Genomic DNA, 23,130 nt, shown 5'->3' on the forward strand with positions numbered 1-23,130 from the left:
TATTCTCGTCGTGTTTTAGTTACCTTGAGCTCTTTCTTTTTGGGACAATAAAAAATGCAGTAAGTCGATTCGCAGACTTCGCCATACCATGCACCAAGGGAAAGAACTGTTTTAAATTTAGGTCCGTATCTAAAATTCTGATGCTGCATTCCAAAGCATATGCCATTTCGTTCACTCTTACAAGCATACGAACACTCGGGACGAACCCATGATGCGTCCGTCTTAACATGGCTAGATTGATGCTGATCATGCATTTCGGCGTCTTTTAGATACTACTTCACCCTGCGAGTGCATGGTATTAGAAGAGGAGAAAAATAGAAACAGTTTGGTTTCTTTTTCGGTTATTACCAAATTGAACAGATAGAGGTTGTAAAAGTTATTGGAGAAGTGACAGGGAATCTTTCTTTAAGGACTCTACTCACGAATGCGATGACAACATAAAGCTTTCTTGAAGTCATAAACTTTCTAAGCATATTTTATCTTTAACCTTGTTTTATACATTTCATTTAACTAAATATCAACTATGTAATTTAACACATTTATTGGCAGGACGAGCAGAAGCTATTAAAACACAACACTAAGGCTAGCTTTTAGCTGACTTTTTTGTGGGACACATTTTGCACGTCAAAATAGGCTCCGGACAAAGTCACAGCCTCTGCTATGGCGGCACAATGGGCAACGGATATTTTCGAACGTCACAAACAACGTCAACATCGTCGAGTCCGAGGCAACAACAGCGGGACAAGCGGTAAGTCATGCCTCAGTGAATAAGTCTTGAGAGACTGCAGCTAATAAAATTACATTGAAGTTACATGTTTTATCCCAAAGCGCTTTAACCAGGCTCTGATCCAAATTGGACATCAATATTTATGTTGGCTTAGTTATGGGCGGGTGACACTTTATGACACGTTTGACAAATAGAAGCCTTAGGGGGGCATACACACACACACACTTGGTTAAGTGATGATTTTGGCAAAGTGTCATAAAGCCTGCGACCAAATGAACTAAAAACATCGAGCTTAAAACCTTTAAAAAGGGTTCAACGAACTAAATGAACAAACCAAAAATGACTTTAAAAAAAAAAACAGAAAACGTTTCCTTCTTTCTGCTTTCCAGTATCTCGGATTCTCGTGCCCCAATATGGGAAAATATTACTTCGTGTAAAACAAAAGCCAGAGGACAAATAAAAAATGTTGTCGAACAGATAAAGTTCGAGCCGAAATCAACTCGACATTCACCACACAAAGGCACAAGGAAAAGTTCTTCTTAAATTCTCTTTGCCCATTTCAGACTTTATCTTGTCTTCTGGTTGCCTCTTACGTTTTTGTGTTCTTTTGCGTAATTAAATCCGATAAGTTATCTTTTTTTTTTTTTTTTTGGAGAGGCCCACACAATCCGTACTCCCAGAGACTGCCAACTTTTTGACTTTTGTGTGTTTGAAATCGATTTTTTATAATTTCACAAATTTCTATGTTGATTATCGCTTGGTCCTGGTCTTCTGTCTCGTGTTGCCCCCTCGTGCTGGCAGTAGCCAGATAATGCCACACCCAAACTATAAATATATGTATGTACATACATACACACACGCTGTGTCCTTATGTATGCTCTTCTTGTAGTCATCTGTGCTAGCATTTATTCGCGTCTTATTTCAGAGGCAGGACCCAACAGGCCAACCCTTACAGTTAGCCATTTTAATTGCCATTTTTCGCCGTTTGTTGGCCCTGGCTCCCAATTTTTCAAGCTGCTACTGCTGCTGGGCTGCTTCCTATGTCTGGCTTTCTTCTTTTTTTTTTTTTTTTTTTTTGGTTTTAATTGGCAAAGTGCCTAAGCCTCCTCACTTGCCTATTTCCATCTATGTATATAGGCTTCCAGCAAATTTCATAATCATACCCTGTACATTTTGGGGGGAAGAGTCCATATTAAAGTAAGCAATGCTCCCTATAAACGCTGATTTACCCGGGACTGCCCGCAAATAGAGATTCCCCTTCTCCCCACTCTCCATCGGCAAATGAATGTATTATATGTATATAATACTCATATATATTAAAGGCCAGGGTATGTGAAATGGAATCATATAATTCGTTTCTATACCATTCGTTAGCAGCATCAATAGATGACTCGATCTAGCTATGTCCCTTTCCATATGAAACCTTGATCTGAGAGGCTATAAAAGAGTTAGGGCTATTAAATTTGCTATGTATATTCGTTTAGTAAGCAAGAAATTTCTTCCTTCATACTTCATTTTTTTGTTGGTAAATTTTTACATGTAATTTATATGTGTTATTTGTAGACTCTAACTAATTTGGCGCACTGCTACGCTACATTTAATCAAGGCTAGAAGGTTGGTAACGATTGGCGTCGCCAAAATAGTTTAAATTATGTATTTGTACTAATTATTTTGTTCATATACACATATGTATCATATATTAAGTTTCAAAGTAGATAGATAAATCGTCCATTGGACCCATAGAGTTCACTTTCGAATCACAATTAAAGTTCTTTGTAAGATTTAATTTAAACTTTAAAAGAAAAAATTGAAAGAGGATAACTTAAAAGCTCATGCACCATGTAGTGCGAGCCATTGTATATTTTGAGATAGCTTAAGTACCAGGTTTTATTTTAGTTGTGTTTAAATTGATAGAGTGAAGTTGATTTGTCCAGATGAACGTGGCTTTTTGCCTTCCTGTACTTATACAAATACCTTATGAGATCTGACTTATTTTATAATACCTTTTGCAAATGTTTAAACCGCCCTCGCTGTGTCTCCCCAGACCTGAAGGCAAAAGGAAATTGTAGCAATTTCTTTTTTCTTTTTTAGCAAGAGCTACCTGACTGACAGAGTGGGCCAGGTGCCAGCCAAAAATTGAATTGTTCCTTTCCCCAATGCATGATGGACAGCAGGAATGTTGGATTTTTGTTGATGTTGTTGTATCGCGCCTTCGTTGCATATGCACAGAGGCGTTCAGGCATTGATGTTGACTTCATTTGCATATAAAGTGGGCGGGTTTTGTGTGAGAACAGTAAAATTTATTGTATTGACAGGGAAACGTTAACGACTCGCTGACAAAATGTGCGTGTGTGAGTGTGAGTATGAGTGTTTGTGTGAGATGGGTAAAGATGTGAGCACAGGACAGCTCCACAAAGACAGGACGAGGGGAATGAGACCGAGGAACTTTTTGTCAACTGACAAGTCGGGAACATTAACAAATCGACTTATGCATACATCTATATGTATAATACATGGAACATTTTGTCGCGTTTTCAGGGCGCTTTGAATTTTTTATTGAAATTGCCACCAAAATGTCTTAATATGCATCTGGGTGTGTGGCGGTGTGTCTGTGTGTTTGTAGCTGTCAGCACTACGTGTTAGGCATTTCCCTTTCACCGACAATGTAAACTCACCTGCAAATAGAAGAAGACAAGAAAACAAAAAACAAATCGTTAGCCAAATTGTTGTGCTAGAAGGCAAACTAACCTAAATTTATTGAATCGCAAAATTGGAGAAAAGAAAAACCCCAAAAACGCTGTAAATTTAAAGAGTTTGAACAACCCAAGAGCACTTAAGAGAGCCAAAATTGAATTTCCTGGCATAGAAATGATAAAATATATGAAGATGGACAGAAGCCAAAATAGAGCGACAAATTCCCAACTACAGAGAGACATAGAGAGGAGGCATTTGAAAAATAGACTCAAACATATCACTAATTAAAAAAAACTCGAAAAGTTTGTTCCAATTTCTATTTTGGGTACATTTGGTTTATGATGAGTGGACGAAATTTTCATAGTTTTGCGAAACAAAAAGCGAAAACAACTATTTTGCCTCACCACTAACAAATCGCCCGCCCCTTACTTCGTCATCGTGCCCAATTCTTATATTTTCCAGTAAATTGCACAAGCTGTAAGAGCTACAAATTGCTGCACGAATGTGTGCAAATGACAGCAGCAGAAAATGATAAAAAAAAAGGACAAAAATAAAGTAAGAGCGCAACTTGAGATAATTTCCGTTGCCTGAAAGTAGGCTACGTAAAATGCCAACAGAGAACCAAGCCGAAGGTGAAACAGGCAATTGGCGTAACGAGAAAATCTCTCAATGTTCTTCTTCTGCGCCCCGCCCATCTTCCATGGTAAACCATCCCAAACTTTCTCCCTCACACTTTTTCGCTCTCTTCCGCTACATTACATAAATAGGCTTTGATATTCTTAATGTCAGGGGAAGGACAACCTTCTGCCCGATATCTAACTGCATATTCTATCTTTCGCACAAATTGCAATTGCTGTGTATTAATTAAAATTATGCATAGCACAAATTGACGTTTGATAATTTATTCGTACACACATTTGGTCATTTCCCTACATATGTATGTTCATTTCAAAGCATATCTTCTTTACTACAAAGTAAATCAAAGCTCATGGCGACCACAAGCACTTATTGCAATTTAATCGAATCGATATCATTGCCATCTTCCGCTTCTTGTATCTGTCTTTACTTTGATTTCTGCTTAACTGACGGTTTGACATATTTACAATCCGATTTCATTTTACCCTTGACGAGGGTTTTATAAAATTAGTCAGATCTTTGTTCCAGATTACCATGAGAATCCGAATCCATATATTCCGGTTCGTCATTTTTGTGACTCCCCCAATGTAAAAGCTTCTGAAAAGAAGAGATACAGTATTGTCCGATCGGGAGACTATGTCGAAATAATTGCTGTAGAAACCAGAGGGCCTTAGTTTGTATAGGCTCCTCAAAAATCGAATATTGGCCAAAGAACGTCTTACAAAATCAGGTAAATAGTATTCCATAGTAAAGCTTACTGTCTAGGAGAAATTGGCTATAATACAGACCAACGGACGGACGCTATATGAACTCGTCTTGTCGTGCTGATCAAGTATATATATACTGTGTATGGTCTTAAACACCTTTTCCATGTGATAAACGTTTCTGATCAGAACTAGTATACTCTTCTTGCAAGGGAATGAGGAGTTTCATTTACAACTGCAGAATGACCAAATACAAATATTTCTGTTGTCCATATGAAGCAATATCTGAAATTGAACTAGTTTTTCCTTACCGTTAGGCTTGACTTAATTTTGAAAATAGGGCATTTCCCAAATAATGTTTGGTATACTGCTTTTGTCTACAAGTGGGTAAAACTAAAATGAAATCTCTAAAAACGACTAGAATAGAAAATAGAAAAAATAGACATGAGATGATGCAAATGTTTTATTTATTATTTCCTGCATCTCGGTCTTGTTCCTTGCTTTTGTTGTTGCTGACCTGCTCAAGTCGGTTTATAGGACTACTCAACTTTGGCGCAACTTTAAAGACATACACTCAGCTAAAGAAATAGAAAAACGAAAAAAATAAAACAAAGCAAGGACAATTGAGCGAGTGAGTCAAAAATGCATCAGCAGTCGTGGAAAACAGCCATTCTATTACATTTTTGCTCGACTAAAACGTGCCTCCAGGGGAGAGTTAAAAATAAGAGTACTAGGATGAGTTGTGGGGAAGACTGCACAATCCTATACGCTTGAAGAGACAGCTAGAAAGGGGGGAGAATGTAGCAGATTGCGGAGAAAGATGTCTGCATCAGCATGATTTGCTTAACATTTAAAATTTAAACCCATCAGAGAGTACATCAGGACCGGCAAGGAAAGGTTAAGGGGTCGGTCTATGCATAAAAAAAATGTTGCAACTTTTGTCTAATTTAGGAAAAAGCCTTACCGCTTCATTCTTCGTTTTCTCATTACATTAAAGGCACCTTGAATGTCGATATACATGCAAGCCAAGTTAAATAATGATTTTCAACTCTTAAGAACAAATTTTAAACATTTGTATTGTGGTGTTTCAAAAGATATTGATAATAAATATTGAGATGCAAATTAAATCGCGAAAGTTTAACTATCACACAGGTCGACTCAAATGTTGATACTGATCAAGAATATCCTAATTTTATAATATGGCAAATGTCTCCTATCTAGCCAAATATGTATATATTCTATTTATATAACAAATAAATATTCTAATCAGAAATCAGCACCTAGAAGTATGCTATGAAAATATTTATTTACTCAATCTTACTTATTCTATGTTGGTTATGAATGAAATATTTTCTTTTTTTATTGTCCTACTGTCTTCTTTCCGTATCAGGCCATGTCCTGATGAAAGCCCCCTAAAAACGGGGCAAAACATTCCAGTTTTTCAATGTTCTGGACCACGTCGGCTACAATTTATGCGTAGTTTGTAGACTTTTCAGTTTTTAAACTGAGAATTTCTTCCTAAGGTTTTGTTTCCGAAAGTACAGAAAAGATGTCGGACAAAGCAGTTCTCTTGCTTATTTAATGCCTTAATGCCAAGATGCTTCAATGCTAATGCTTCACTCTGAATATAATTTTCTTCTGGTCCAAGTTTTTCTCCATTATTTGGAATACTTTTGCATTTGAAATAGAATAGAAGGGACATAACAGTTAAAATCAATAATGCGGCAAATTAGTTATGGTATACCAAAGACAAACACTTTTTTATACCTTCTCTTCAATATTTGTTACATTATCATTCAGTTTACGCATTAAAAATCTGCAAGCGCACAAATTTGAGCAAAACGAACCGCTTTAGGGCTTAAAAAATGACACTAAGTATTTTCATTGGATTTCTCATATTTAAACGTAATGTCTATGAGTTTTGTTTCTATGGCTTTTTCGACTTTAATTTTAAAAAAATCGACAATTGTGCACGCCCTTTTTTCTCACCATATGATTGAAATTATAGCAATAAAACGTGGCTTATTGATTTAATGTTGTAATATCTATTAATATTTGGAATGACATTAAAAACTAGTTGTGCTTGGAAGAGTAAGCGACACAGCAAGCATAGCATTTGTGAGTCCAATGAAAACTAACAAGTTTATGAGATAAGAAAATATGGAACAGGTTCTCACCTAGGGCATTTTTGAACCAACAATCTGAACTCTGCATGGAAGTGAAATATCAATGTATGTATGTATATACATATATCTCGCGCGGTTCCAGTTGACTTATTTCATTACACAGAAGCCAAATACACCACATCGAGGAACGAAAAGCCGGTCGCATAAAAAGCGAAAAAAAAAGAATATTTATTTTATACATAAAAATATAATACCAGCACAACAAAAAGAATATATTTAGTACTGCAGCACTAAGAAGAAAAAAAAAAATTAAATGGTCAAAAGAACAGAACAGAAATTGGTCATAGGTGAGTAAGCAGAGAGCGCGACCGAGAGAGCAAAAACAAAAGCCCACTCGGGCCCTTTTCAAAATGGCAAGCCAAAGACAAAACTCATGCAAGCATTGAAAATGAAAACTAAAACAAAAAGTGCGAGAGTCCAACAGCGGGAAAGAGAGGGAGTATGGGGACTCCACCACTGGACACATGCCATTTCCATGCGTCGTCGACATTGTTGGGAAAAACCTTACAGATCATTTAAAAACTCGAAGTTTGTATACCCTTTTAAGATTTCGCCAATTTAGAGGTGAAAGTAAAGAACCTATTGCCTAAGTATAGTCATTAAACTTAAGCTAAAGTATTGCGACCCATATAGTCTCCCCCTTTGTCTTATGTGTTTATGAAAACCATACAATATAGTTATCGGATCTTGATCAGATTTGGTAGTTTGTTTGATTCTTTCTGTGGTACCTATAGACATCAGATTCTAATAAAATTTTGCACAATATAAAATATTATAACGAAATATTCATGTTTATAGTCGTCCGATCAGAAATAGATATACTTGAAATGGTCAGAGATGCTTCCTCTTATGCGTTACACTCATCTGACCGAAATGAATATACCTCTTTTGCAAGGGTATTTAAAGTTAAAGAGTGACGACATTTACGTCTATTGGGAGCAGTTTCTTTATGTGGCTTTTAGTAAATTCGCTTTTTGGCGCTTCACTGGCTTGGGGCTCCGACTCCAACTCCACCTTTGACTCAGACTCTGCTTCTGGTGACAAAATTTTGTATGTTGCAAGCTAAAATTTTGTTTTGTTTGTTTTATAACCTTGCAAAAGGGGTACATTAACTTTGGTCTGAAGTTTGCAACACATAATAGAAAGCATTTCCGATCACATAAGGTACACAACATGCATTTTGGTGACTTCAATGAGCCATTTCCGCGTATGGGTGCATGGTATAATTATTTGTCATATCGGTTTTGTAGGTCTTTTTAGAATTTTGACTCTTTATTTTCACACCAATAAGTAGGGTATAAAATCTTCGGCAAGTTAGCTCAGCCTTTTGGTTTTTATACCATACACCCATAGGGTGAAATGGTATATTAAAGTCGCCAAAATGTATGTAACAGGCAGAAGGAAGCTTCTCCGACCCTATAAAGTATATATATTCTTGATCAGGATGAATAGCCGAGTCGATCTAGCCATGTCCGTCTGTCCGTCCGTCCGTCCGTCCGTCCGTCCGTCCGTCCGTCCGTCCGTCCGTCCGTCCGTCCGTATGAACACGCAGATCTCGGAGACTATAAGAGCTAGAGCCACCAAATTTGGTATGTATACTCGTGTAGTATGCACATGTTCAGAGTTAATTGGAATTTCGGCCACGCCCCCTTACGCCCCCAGGAATCACATAAAACTGTTTTTCTTAAAAAGTATAACAGCTAGAGACATCAAATTTGGTTTATATACTCGTTTAGTTTGCGCGCAGAAACTAATTGTTTAAACTTTTTGCCACGCCCCCTTCCGCCCCCGGAATTTACATAAAACTGATTTTTTTAAAAACTATGACAGCTACCGACATCAAATTTTGTATGCAGACTAGTTTAATAGACGCGCAGAAACTGGTTATTTAAAAATTTTGCCACGCCCACTTCCGCCCCCGAAAATTAAACAAAACTGATTTTCTCAAAAACTAACAAAGCTAAAGTCACCAAATTTAGTATGTATACTGGCTTAGTATGCGCGCAGAGTATATATATTTTCATATTTTGCCACGCCCACTTCCGCCTCCATAATTAAGAAAAAACCGATTTCCTCCTGTAGTTTTTTGACTATCGCATTCAAATTCGGCAGACTAATTATTCTTATCTATTTCTACAAAACTACCAAATTTTATTGAAATCGGACTAGAAACATGCAAAATATGCGTATGAAAGTATTTTACTAAGCGGTCCACAAGGGCAGAATTGGCCGTTGGCTAGTGGCGGCGCTAGAGTGCTCGTGTGTTTGTAGAGTCAGCGAGATAGCACATAGTATGAAGCATGTAAAAACAATTTAATAGACATACATATGTACATTTGGTTTTCGAAATTTAAAAAAATTTGTTTCACCTGGTGTATGGTATACCCGAGTCGACGAGTCGACTTACTTGCTTCATTTATATGATGTACAACAACTGCCTGACTTCCGGCAACTGTGCCCAACGCATTTCCGTTGGTTGCCGCTTTTGTTATTGTTCGCCTCGGCATGACAGTTAAACAAGTAGGTAACTTCAGCAAATGATGATGAAACGGCTTGCCATCAGAGAAGCACACTCACACATGTGTGTACATGCCACCAAAAGTTCAATTAACGCGGTCAAAAAAGACAAAAACAAAAAAAATCACAAGAGAGTCGGACTAACTGTGGTCTTATCGAAGTTTGTATACCTTTGCATGTTTTCGGCTACACTTTCCTTGTCTGAAGTCGTCAAAACAAAAAACCAATAAATCTAAAATGTTGAAACTCCGCGAATAAATGGCATACAAACAATAAACTTTGCAGACTATAAACTATATTTGTATATATTTATAATTTGTATATATTTGTAATTCCTGTCCTAGGTACGGGTTTACCCGCTTACAGAGAAATTCTTGCTGATCATATATATCTGTATATATTCTTTGTATGCATTGTAGACTTTTGTCCAAAATTAATATACCTCTTCTCGCAAGGGTATAAAAAGAGTGAGTGAGTGTCAGAGGAATGTGACAGTCAGACGTACATAAGTAAGTCAGTAAGTGGAAGCACTCGTGCCTTTCCCATAGTTTACTTGGGTTCATTGCTGGGACCCATTATCATCATCATCATTGTTGTCGACCAATACCAAAGGGTATTGTTGCCTGTGCATTATTCATTCACAAAAGTTGTCACAGACAAACGTACACTAATTCGTAGATAGCGCAATGTTTCAATGGCGGATTGAAATCCAAGATGAATATGACTTTTACTGGAAGGTTTTTGTTTTTATATTCTGAAGCTATAACATGTTCATACATAAATAAATAAAACAATTAACAAATTTTTCATTCCATCAATACATAATGATATGGATTGTGTGTAAAGGGCTTTTGGAACAAAATACCCTAGCAAATACTTTAGTAACCTGAGGTCTATGGGGGATTCTGTTTTAGATTATCGTATAATACGTATGCATATACCTATTTGAAATATGAAATACTTTTAGGCATCCAAATTTATCACCTAATGTATTTACGGGGTAAAATTTTAAGTCTCTAAAGATTATAGATTATTACAGATTATAGATTATAGTCTTTTGGAGGCGTTCTGTACATCCGATCTGCTTGAAACTTGCTGATCAAAAATATTGGCAAGATTGACAACAGCAGCTCCCAACAAACTACCGACGTCAACTGAGGCAGAAGCAGAGGCAGCGAAGTCATGGTAACAGTGGGTTCAGCTAGCAGCGCTTGCGCTGAATGCTAGTTTTTAGTCAGCCGCGAGACGCAAAGCCGCCAACAACACAACACAAAACGACACGAAAAGGCAACGATAATGTATAGAAAAACGCCCGTAATTTTCATGGACAATAAACTCATCATTTTTCATTAACCACAAAAATCAACAAGCTGTGCAAAAACTATAACCATAAAAAAAGAGGCGCCACTTCAGCCAAAGTCAATGGATAGACTCGAATCAGAGAGACAAAAAGTGAGCAACTAGAGTAGAAAACCTATCATATACCAAGCACCCATTGGTTGAAATGGTATATTGAAGTAGCCGAAGTGTACATACCGATTCCATAAAGTTGTATATATACTTGATCGGCATGGGAAACTAAGTCGATATAGCCATACCCGTCTGTCTATCGGTGTTTATGCGTTTCACCCCTTCAATTTCGGATGGGGCACTATCATTAGGTTGGGCTTGGCAATGGGTATGTGGGAATAGCAAAATAGAAAAAAACAGAGTGACAGTTTGAGCTAATGCATTAAGATTTTGGCAAAGACGTTCACTGATATAATTTTTTGGGTAATAAAAATAAGTTTTAATAACAGAAGGAAACCTTCACAAAAGCCAATTTACACAATTTACACAAGGACATGCAGTCAGGAGATTATATACTATACTCGTGCAATGGTCTTTTTTTTTTTCAAGTGTGGAGTTGATTGAATACTTTGCGACAAACCGCAGGCTCTTAACATGATTTATATTATTGCACTATTCACATTCAATGGACTGTCAAAGTATACGTTTGTATATCCATCTACAGATACTGGCAAATGGAAATGCAATGGAAACGGATAACCGCAATAGTAGATATGCAATAAAAGTGGTGGCCACTGCAGAAGCATTTGCCAAAGGGCAATAAATTGAGTTAGCATCTTTTTTGTCCAACTTCTGCCGCTAGCGCCATCATCATCATCGTCGTCGTCTCGCGCAATATTGCCAAATTTTCCTAAAATGTCAATTTAAAAGTCGCTCGTGGTAATTGTTGTTGTTGCTGCCGATGCTGGTAATTGGGATGATGTCGACAGGTTTTTGGCCGTTGGCATTTGCCAATTTATTCAGTAGCTCTCCAAGCGACAAGGTGAGGTAGCGAAGGGAGGCGCTCTCCGTCTCTCACTCTTTTTATTTTTCTCTCATTTGTATGGATTTCATTTTTGTCCGATATTAATTCTTTTTTATGCATTTAAAATATTGTGTGAACAAAAACAAAAAACGCCAATGGCAAATGGGGTTTTTTTTTTTTTTCTTTTTGGCTAAATTTATGCTTGGTTTGTTCACTTTTCATGTAAATCATCGCGGTTGCTTTTGTTGTTGCTGTGTTTTTTCATTCAATAGTTTTCTGTGTTAATTAATTTCGCGCGGTCATGCGAATTAGTCATTTTCCACTTTTCGCATGAAATCTTAAAAAATTTGCTTTGCTATATATTTTGAGTCTAATTAAATTAGTTGATACAATTGTCTTGGATTTCTTTTTTTTTGTTTTTTGATTGTTTGTTAAACTTTTCCATTTCAACATTCTGATGCGTTTTAATTCGCTGATTAATTGCACGCAAATCGCTCTATTTGGTTTTTTATTTATTTTGAATTTTATTTTTGTTTTTCTTCGTTTTATAGCTGCCCTTGGGCTGTGTTTTATTATTTTGACGATGCAGATGTTTGTTAGTCGTAAAAATAAAATCAACAACAATTAAAACTAAGCACATGACCTGAGAGCGAAATGTTTTTAAATGAAACAGACAAGTGGAGAAATGCCATCAAAATTGGCTTTAAAGGTAATTAACAAGTTGCCGACAACAATTAAAATAAAGTTAGAAAGACTTCTCGCCGACTTCAGTAAACCATATGACAATTGAAACAACTGTTTATTTGACGAAATGTAAATGAAATTCTTTAAAGGACACTCTAGCGCCGTCAACGGCCAACTCTGCTCTTAAGGATTACATACATCGTGACTATTTTCAGTCCAATCTTATTCAAATTTTGGTACATTACTGGACTTAAGTAACAGATTTTAGTGTGCCAAACTTAAGTGCATTAGTTAACGTATCGAAAGATTTACGTACTAGTGAACTCAAATCTTCATAGCTTTCTCAACTTTTCACAAAATAGTTTTTAAAAGTTATTTATTAATTAAGATTTTGTAAAATTTTTTCGTAGGGACGCCGATTTATGTGACCTACTGACGGCCCTGCCTATTACCTTTTTTAATTTGCTAGCTAGGACTATTGTACAGTTGGAAGGGAAGGGATCTAGAGGCAGATTACTACACCACAAATCCAACCGCACCGAATCAACAAATTAGCTCGATTTTAATTTTATAGCCTGTTTCAATATTTTTTTAATGCCGATTGTGAACTCTTCATGTATTGGATTAAATTCATCCTATCCAAAACGGCAATGTTGAAAAAAAACAAATATTTTTTTAATTTTTTGTCGCCCAGTGTAATCAGCTAGATAATCACACAAATATTAAGAGGCCGGCGACTGCCGCTTAATTAACTTTTTTAATTGGATTACATAACGCAACATATAAAATGCGTTACTTTTAAATTTATCGTGCTGAAACGCTTATTGATATGTGTAAATTCCAACAAAAAAAAAAAATTAATAAACAGCATTCTGTGTTTATATAGAAATGTATTCATATAACCAAAGCCCAGGCAAATGAGGCCAGTCCAGGCCAGGTCAGGTTAGACCAATGTTAAGCAGTTCGCTCCATAAATAGAACACAAAGAGCCAAGTTAGGCAACGTCGGAATATTCTCTAACTAAGCTGAACTATGCTAAAACAAGCACACAACCAAAGGGCCGGTCATGTCGAAGTTTCTATACTCTAAAAACTAAATCTATATAGCAATATTATAGTGTTATCTGATTAAGAAGAACAATTTTAATTGCCTAAGTTAATTAAAAGACACTGCAAGTGCCATTGCCTTTACGATGGAATATAAATTATATAGTTGTTCGATCCGAATCCAATCTACCTGCCCACACTTAAAACTTTAGCCCTGTATCTTTAACCGTCTCGAAGGAGTCAACTTGACTCGGCCAGCCGATCAAGAATATATGTATATATTTTATTGATATAGTCGGAGAGATTCCTTTTATGCGTTGCACATATTGCCCTTTTAGTGGCAAGGGTATTATTAGACAGGAATCGGCATAGAAGGAGGGAAAAGGAGACTCGTCTGACTGCAGTCGCCTCGATGGCGCGCCAGGATTTTTCATGGCATCCTCTCCATGTAGTTAAGCATTAGTTGGCAACATTTGCAATTGTAATGGCTGCTGCTGCTTTCTAAAATGCAACCAACTGGTAAAATGTGTTAAGGTAGGCGAGTGGGTTGCTCCCACATTCTCTACTTCCACGACCTTCCCTTATATTTCACCATTTCACTTATGCACCTCGTTTGGCTTTGCTATCGCCATCATATATGCAGGGGACAGTGGAAGTGCTGCATAAACATCACCACAAAGAGAAGGATCGAAATAGAATGAGAGAGAGATTTAAATAGGGAAAAAGTGTGAATGAAAATGAAGTTGAAACTATGTACATTCATACATACATATATGCTTTGTTTGTATTAGAAAAGGTATTTTTATTGTGGCCAAAGAGAATAAAAAGCAAATTATATGGAGATTAGTCGGTACTAAATGGACGGAAGCACTTTTAAGTTGTGTGTGTTTGAGTGTGCGACTGCAGATGTAAAATGATACGAGCGAGATAGTCTCTTATCCAGTTAAAGAAATATTTGTAGAGATTTTCCACAAAATAAAAAAAATAGACAGAAAAATTAAGCTTGCATCCTCCATAACGACGTGTTTTTAACCTATATACACAAGTATCACGGAATTTATCAATTAAATTGATCAATCGAATACTAATACTTTATGTGTATATGTCAGTTTGTACATTTAATACACAGGAAAGGAATACATATATGTATCTGTTGCGTATCTGAAGTGTAAATGAGTAATATGAACATTTTTCAAGCCCATTTGCAAACTTTTTCACTTGGTGTAGAGATGTGGTTCGAAATAGGTTTAAAGACAAAGCCAGTGGAAAATGCTTCCTTGCAGACTTATGATCAAAATAAATTTGTCTAAATTTGCCACAATTATATTTTAATGGACTTAAATTTTGTTTAACATAAATAAATAAACCAAAAGGAAGAGTTTGGAAGAGGAAGATTTTGCAACTTTTTTATTTTTGTTAACTTCAGAGGTTGTTGGTTTTTTCCATTTACAAATTGCAGTTGTCCAAATACTTCAACCTCAATAGTTTTTCCACTACCACTCGGGTATGAAAAATTGAGGCGAATCACACGCTTCATTTGTTACCCGTGCTTTTGCTGGTGCTGTCAATGGCCAATGCCAAAAGGTTGCAGGGCAATAAGAAATTGCTTTTGGCTTAAATGCTTTGATGAGTAAAAGTTTCACAGACTCGTTAAAAGTGAAGTAAGAAAACACCCAGTGTGTACTCCAGGGTCTGTATTGTGTGTGAGTTTCCGCAAATTCAGTCAAAACAAAATAATTTCACCTTTATATTTTTCCTTTAATGGATGCATCTAAGTGTTATGAGGGCTTACAACTTAACATGCTTGACTGACTGAATCTCAGGCACTTGACGGGAAATAAAATCATAAAATCTTTTGTATAATTGAATAGGAACCGAAATCCAAAAAAAAATTAGTAAAGAAAATTCTTCTTACCCGTTATTTTTTTCAACCCCCTTTCCGTTTTTCAGTAGTGATAAAGCGATATACAGTTATCAACATAATTATGTGGATCGTGTCCGCTTAGAGGACACCACTATCCATCACCAGCACGATTTGGGCTGTCCCCAAAAACAGTTGCGTGCCGCAAACGCCGGCTGGCGTCATTCGCATAAATCGGTTAACCATCTTGATTTAGCCACCAGCTGTCCGGCAGCAGCTGGCAATGGTTTAAATCACCATCATCATCAGCGATTGCACCAGCATCAACAAACTTATCATCAACATCATCATATTCATGCCCACTCTCAGCCACATTGGACCCAATGCCATGTGGGCGGAGGTCAGCTAAGAAACGCACGCTCTTTGGACTACACTCAATTGGAGGAGCAGCAACAGCAGTGTGAGGAGAATTCCGCCTTAGATATAGCCGAGTTCTATTGGCGTTTTGATGCGGAAGCAGGTTCGCATGATCAAGTTGCAGCGGGTAAGTTCAAACAGAACCACTGAAGCTTGAAGAATACTAATTAAATTGAAATTGATTTTCAGTTAATGACAACTATGATCCAGCACTAGCGGAGCCCACTGAAACTGCTGGGGAGGCCATTGTTCAGACTACCAGTAAAGCTACAGCTACAGCTACAGCGACTCTTCTTGATATCTTGGGCAGTGGAGAATCGTGCAGTTTGAGGCGATCGCGCAGCTTGGCTGTGATACGTGAGGAGACATTTAGCGATCTGCAAATTGGTTCGGCAAACAGCAACATCAATAACAATAAGAGCAACAGCAGTCGAAGACGTCGCTCACAGTTAATACCGCGTGCTCGGCTAGTTAATCGAGGTTTTTTCCGTGAATCGCCACGGTAAGTAAGTGATAAGAGAGACTCAAACCACACTGAAGACTTCCACTTGGTACGACGACAACTAAAGATTGACAGCGCCAAAAGGGCAATTCAATTCTCGAGCTTGAAAGCTCTCTATTGTTTGTAATTATTTCTAGTTGTTTTTTGGACTTAGACCCCCTCTCCCTTCTTTTAACCATGCGTGAATGTTGTGAGGTAGGTAGTCGTAATATGTTGATTTTAGTGCTTAACAATACGTATACGCCCCATAGACGAGTTGGCTTTTGTTGGCTTTCCGACTTGCTTTTGTAGTTAGTTTCTATGTGACGGTCTAAGTAAACTCAACAGGTCTCCCTATAGCCCTGTGGTAGCAATTTGCAGTCGACATTTTTTTTCTTTCTATTTTTTTGCATTTGGCATTCTTTCGCTTTGCCATTTTTGCCGGCAATTGTGGCAAAGTTGTTTCTGGCAATGGTCAAGGTTATTGTTAAAATGTTTAAGGTAAGGAGCTTACAATTCGCATTACAAAATGTTACATACTGTTTTTTAGCAAATTTAAAAACTGTGCAACACACATTTATTGTTTTGGGTTCTGCTCATTTTTGTTGTGTGTGATTTATGGTCTGCAGGGACAAAGTGAAAGATAGATGGAAAAGCTTTTAGCTTGGAGAGAATCACAGACATTATCCTGCTTATATGTTGACAATGACAGGCAGCAGCATTTGAACGGCTAATACTTTCATCCCATCATTGAGTAGAACAATGGGTTAAGAGAGTGTGGAGGGGGAAACGAACAGACAGATAAGAGACTCTGAAGAGCCGAGTCTGGAAACATTTTGAGGTTTGAGTTTAAGTTTAAATGCACAACTTTTTGTTCTTGACAAGCAAATAAAAGAACTCTTTGAATTTATATTTTTTACTGTTCCGATGGATTGATCACATCACATGACAGCTCAAAACAACATCAGTTGCGTGTGTATTTGTTCTTCAATCTCGAGGTAACTCAATTAAAATCAAAAGCCAAACAAGGCCAACAAATTGACTTTTGAGCTATAATTCATTTTTGATATGCAACAACAATGACGGCAACAAATGCAAACAATAGCACCATTACCAACATTTCTATGTTCTCTATCCCCATCTGTCTCTTCTCTTCTATCCTACAGCTTAAATAACAAACATCAACAGACGACAACCTCGACAACTGAGGAGCAACCAGTGGAGCAGACAACACTGCCAGTGGCAGCAACAGCAGCAGCAGATGCGATTCAAAAGCAGCAGCAGCAGCAACGTCAACCGCGTGATTTTGATATCTATTATGATAATCTAAAACGCTTGGATGCCTTGGCATTGGGTTTGGGCTTGGGTTTGAGTGAACAAAAATTACAACTGCAACATCATCATCATCATCTGGAGCAGCAACATCTGCAGCATCCCTGGCATAACGACAAAAGCGACTTGGAAAGTCTTAATTCTGATTATTTTAAGAACTCGCTCCATCAGAATCTAAGTCAGCATCAGCATTTGGGAGATCAGCAGCTGCCATCCTCTTTGGAGGAGGTATCAACGCTTTTGAAGGAAGTTCGTCCCAGATTGTATCAGTCGCGGCGACAACAGCAGCAACAACAACGAAATCACCATCAGTCATATCATTGCATTCGACACATCGATACGGGGGGCTTGGAATCTTGCCCAGAGCACAGCCAAAGCCAGAGTAGTCTATTCCCAGAGACGACGACCACCAGCAACTCGGCAGATGAACAAACCGATGAGAGCCCCTCTTTATCGGAACAGGAATACGATCTAACACACATCGAGGAGATATTCAAGCAGGAAGGAAATTCACATCAGGATCTTGAATTTGATATTGAAAAGAGTTACGAATTGATAAGCTTAACTACAACAACGACAACAACAAGGACACGTTTTGACACTAGCGAAGAAGAACAGCAAGAACAGCAGCAGCAAGAGGGTAGAGAAGGGGGAGACAGTCTTGGCACACCCACTGGAGACGAGGAGAGTCAGTTGAGAGTCTCCGTCGCCGATAACGAGTCACATTTGGACAAAATAATAGCATACGATTCAGTTTATCTATCCTCTGAAGACAGCTCCGAGTGCACACTTATCGGTGAAAGTTGCTGCGAATCTTTCACCAGCTGCCTAGAAACCACTGGTGATTTGGAGTCGCGAAGCCTCTTGCATATATCAATAGATGATTCCGTCTATGAGCCAACAAAAGCCAAGCAATATAAAAAGGAATCAGAGGAGGAACAGGAGCAAACGCTTCTCAGTAGCACCACAACTACAGTTGAAGCTTCTCAGATCTTTACGCAAGTTCTAAAAGTTGAATCTAATCTCGGCGTGAACTCTGGTGTTGCCAGTAAGCCGAATATCTTAAGTGTGGTGGAGAAAAGGAAATTCAAACCGGCCAATAGTTTTCCTGCCCAGGAATTGGAATTAAAGCGACAGGTTACAGACTTACATTTGACGACCAAATCAAATTCCAATCTGCAAGAGAACCAATATCACAGTCTACCAGATGTCAATATCGGAGTTAGTCTGAAGGTCTGCGAAAGTATTGACAAGGAGCTGCGATCCTCCTACAATCAACAGAAGCTACAGCAACGCAAGCAGCAGGAAACGAAACCGAGTCAGAGTCATCATCAGCAGCAGGTGGTGACCCGAGCAGAAACTTACGATTCGATTAGACGCTTTGGTCGCGCCCATCAAAAGGCTAGACAAAAAGAACGAAAACGTGAGCAAGAGCGTGAAAGGGAACGGGAACAAGAAAAGGAATCCGAAAAGGCAGCGGAATCCAAACCCCCACCCATAGAGCAAACGGAAGTACCAAAGACAAGCAACAACCAGCAGGTGAAATCTAATGAAGTGGAAATAGAAGACGAACCCCTACCACCACCGCCACCCCCCCTTGACGAAAGAAGAAGCCGAAGAGCAGGAGGAGGAGCAAGAGGAGGTAGAGTTATCGATTTGCCAACCCGAGCTACCCAAAGAGGCGCCCGTCATTGAAGTGGCCAACTTTAGTAAACTAATTGAACGTCGAGCCCAAGAAATCCGAGGAGTACAACCGCAATTTCAATGCGAATTCGTATCTAAATTTAAAGACAGTCAGAATAATATACAAACGGAAGCCATTCAGGACAAGTTGTCGGAGCCCACAAAACACATTATTAGCCCAAAATGTGGGCAACGTTCGCCACTCCGTCGTTCAGTAAGCTCGAGTGGTAGTGGGAGTGGAGGTGCCGGCTCTTTTAGTGGCAAACAACAAAAACCTACCGAAAGACGTATTTTAAGTACTGGCCGAACGGCCATCTATAAGGCTAGACCCGTCAAATTGGTCGATTCATTTCGCATGATGTCTCGCCCACAGATTTTGCATGTGGTTGATGGTCGGGGTGGAGGCGAAGCTACCCTCAGACGTCGCAGCATGGCAAGTAATGTGAGCAATGACAATGGTGAGATGGCCAGTGAATATTTGCAAAAAGTCGATGCAGTACGTTGTTATTGGAACAAATTGGCCGGATCTGATGAAGGGGTAGCTAAGAAAACGGAAAAAGAATCCCCTTCCGCAGGCTTAAGTTTTCAGTTGGGGGGTGAGACAACACCCCAATTGATTAACCCCACAAAACCATCTATTAATTCTACAGAGTACTGCAGCATGTTAATGCCCCCATCTATTGAGATTGTTGAGCTTGGCGAGGGCTCACAGAAAGCCACTATTGTAAGTGCTGGGGGGAGGAGTTCAGAATCAAAATGACGATACCGAGGAAGAGAAATTCGATCACATTAGATATAAGGTTCTTAAGTCGCAACAATTGATACGCAGCAATATTTTAAGTTCGCGCAACAAAAAGGAAGCTCAATTCGACGGTTTGATCCAATATCTGCAGGATTATAGTTTCCAGGAGTTATTGAGTAACAATAATGTGGTAATTGTGGAGCCAGTGCGAACCAAAATAGAAAGACCGCTAACAGTCTCTTCCCATGGCCATGGACAATCCACTGCCACTGCACCACCAAAACCACCAAAAGAGATCCATGCATCAGGTACTAAGCCGATCCGTAAATCCCGGTCTGGTAATTCGGGTGCAGCCAAACGACATTTTTTCTATCAGCCTGTAAGAGTTAACCGTGAACTCTATGAAGACGAGCTCCCTGATCCCGATACGGTGCGCAATGTGCGTCGGTTCTTTGAGCAAAATATTATACCCACTCCTGGTCGAGGTTTATTAATTCAATCCCAGAAAAAATTCGGTGGTTCGGCCTATCAATTAAGTCCCCGAGAGACCCGAAAAGCAGGAGGCGTGGTGCGTGGTTATCGTTACTTAACCATAGACACCAGCTTCGGTGAAGCAGTGGAACAACCCAAGGGCATGGACTTGTTGTTACAAGAGGAAAGAGACCAGCATAAGGGCATGTCCAAGCATTGGGATAATGCGAGCTTATCGAGCGGCATTTCTAGCGGAGATCTTAGCTCGCCCTGCGGAGAGTATCTTCAACATCATCATCATCCGCATCATCAACACCAGGAGGACACGCCTGTGCAAGCCTGCAGGGGCGTCCATGTCCAAGATGTGATAAGACGTCATAATAGTAATGCCGCCAATGCCAACGCCAAGGTCAGAAGAACCTGGTGCATGGGTGGAGGGGGCGGTGGAGCAAGTGACTCGCTGTATCGTCAAATTTATGAGAATAAACTTAGCCACGCTGAGCATGAGGATGATGATGACGAGGCGGACGACAAAAACGTGACAGAGGATTTGGACGAGCAGGAGGAGGAAGAGGATATGTGCGAGAACTATTATGTCAGCAATGTAAGTAGCCTCACACTTGGCTGTGGCACTAATGCTGCCTAAATCTGCCCTTCACTAATCTTCTCTTTCTCTCTCCCAGGACGTGCTTGCTAAGATAAGGGAATGCGGTTCAACCGTCACTTATTATGGAGGACGTGTATTGGAGAAGGGGACTCAACCGCAACATCAGCAACAGCAGCACCAATCACAAAAGTCATCGCATTTAAGTCAGATACAGAATGGAACCCGCTCGAGAATACGGCAGATTGAGGCCTGCAATGTGTGCCTACCAATTGAAAGATGCCAGCATCAACTGCAAACAAAGCATGAAGCAGGAGTCGATGAGGATACATATCAAGGTTGGTTTTTACAACTTCCAGTTTAAGTTATCTAGGATTAAAACGGGGATTCACTCTTTTCAGGCATAAAATTTAAATTAGTAAAATCGAATAGCTGCAGCAGTCGGCTGGAACTGGCTGGCACCGACGATGCTTTAACTGGAAACTTGGAAACCGAAGTTGTTCGTAAAATGGTTCATCATTTTGAGGGAGGCACTCAACCAACAACGTTTAACGATTTGACCATTAACAGTCACAGTACAACGAACCACGAGACAGTTTTACCCATAGCAGCAAATCGTCGTCAAGTGACAGTAAATAATCACATCAATGTGTTTAAAGAGGAGAAGCCGACCACGGAAACGGCAGTGACAAAGGGAATGCAATTGCCAGAGGCATTTAGCGAACATGATAAGGAGAATACGCCCAAGGCCGATGAGATTCTATCATCATCATCATCATCATCATCAGTCACATATCAAAGCCAGGCCATGAACATTCATCTTGATAAGCAGCAGCAGCAGCCTTCCAGCAATGCCAAAGTTTGTCGCAATAAAAATGTGGACTTGGCCTACACTTTGGTGAAGCAACAGCAACCAACAGGACTATCTGCGCAGAGTGTGCAAGGAGCTCAGGGAAGTCGCCACTTCACGAGCCACGACAACCAGGATTGTCAGAAAATCGGAAACCAATATATCAGCTGCAGTGAAAAAGACATAACAAAGGCTAGCAGACCACAAATCATTGTTCCCGTAGAGATTCATCATCACCAGAAACAGCAGCAGGTCATTCCCATTCGCACTCCAGCTCCTGCTCCTATTCCTGAAAGACGTTTGAGTAATGCCAGCAGCAGCGCTGCCTCAACTTCCACCGCTTCGCTTGTGGACAAAACTGTGGTGGTGCGTCATTACGTGGCCAACGATAAGACCATATATGAGAGACGCAAATTCGATGACATTGAGTTTGAAGAGTTTGAGGTTTATGATCCTAGCAAGGATCAGCAGCTGGAGGATAAGCAGGAACAGCAACAGCAACAGGCCCAAGTACAGGAGAAACTTACATTTGATAATGAACCCTACGATAGCCTGGACGACAGAATGTAGGTGTAATAAAATGCATCCACTCACATCACAAATCAACGATATATTTTCTCTCGGGTTTTGGGTATTTTAAGTTAATCTTAGTACTATTACTTCAAGCCAAAAAAACCAAGATGAATTGAAAAACAATTATCCAAAGTGTGCAACATTTAATCATTAATAAATTGTAAATTAAATATTCTATGATCGTAAAATAAATACGCAATTCATTTAACAAACTGCGACAGCATGTGTCGCTGTTATAAAATAAAAGTCAAACCAAAAAGCTAATTAAATGGCGCCCAAATCCATCGCACTCATCCGGCTACTTGGAACGGGCTGGTCACAGGAAAAAGTAAAGGCAGGAACATATTAAACACGAACACAAAGTTGTCGATAACGCTAGCATCTGTCAGTGTCATTAAAAGTCATACAATACGCAAATTATGCAAAACTAACCTGTAATTAAATTTAATATTATGAGCAATGGATAAATTCCCTTTAATTTAATCGATAAGAGAAAGTAAATTGAAGTCATTACACCATCTCTTTTATATACTGAAGTCACCAAAGTGTATGTGACTGACAGAAGAGTGTTTTCGATATGTTGGTCTGTATGAACGCCTACATGTCGA

The 23,130-nt window shown here is 39.0% G+C and overlaps 2 protein-coding genes across 4 annotated transcripts in view; one reads left to right on the forward strand and one right to left on the reverse strand.

The window, feature by feature from the left end:
• MCU (mitochondrial calcium uniporter) overlaps positions 1–23,130 on the reverse strand; it is a 54,303-nt gene that overhangs the window by 12,416 nt on the left and 18,757 nt on the right. The gene's annotated exons all lie outside the window — the stretch shown is intronic.
• jv (javelin) lies at positions 605–22,656 on the forward strand. Its single transcript, XM_068286006.1, is given in 8 exon segments — positions 605–748; positions 15,459–15,913; positions 15,976–16,288; positions 17,434–19,203; positions 19,205–20,033; positions 20,035–21,099; positions 21,179–21,437; positions 21,501–22,656. Coding segments are annotated over 8 exon segments (5,787 nt in total). The 5' UTR covers positions 605–671; the 3' UTR covers positions 22,520–22,656.

Source organism: Drosophila tropicalis, unplaced genomic scaffold, assembly GCF_018151085.1.
Source record: "Drosophila tropicalis isolate 14030-0801.00 unplaced genomic scaffold, ASM1815108v1 contig_443, whole genome shotgun sequence".
In the NCBI taxonomy this organism is placed as follows: Eukaryota; Metazoa; Arthropoda; class Insecta; order Diptera; family Drosophilidae; genus Drosophila; species Drosophila tropicalis.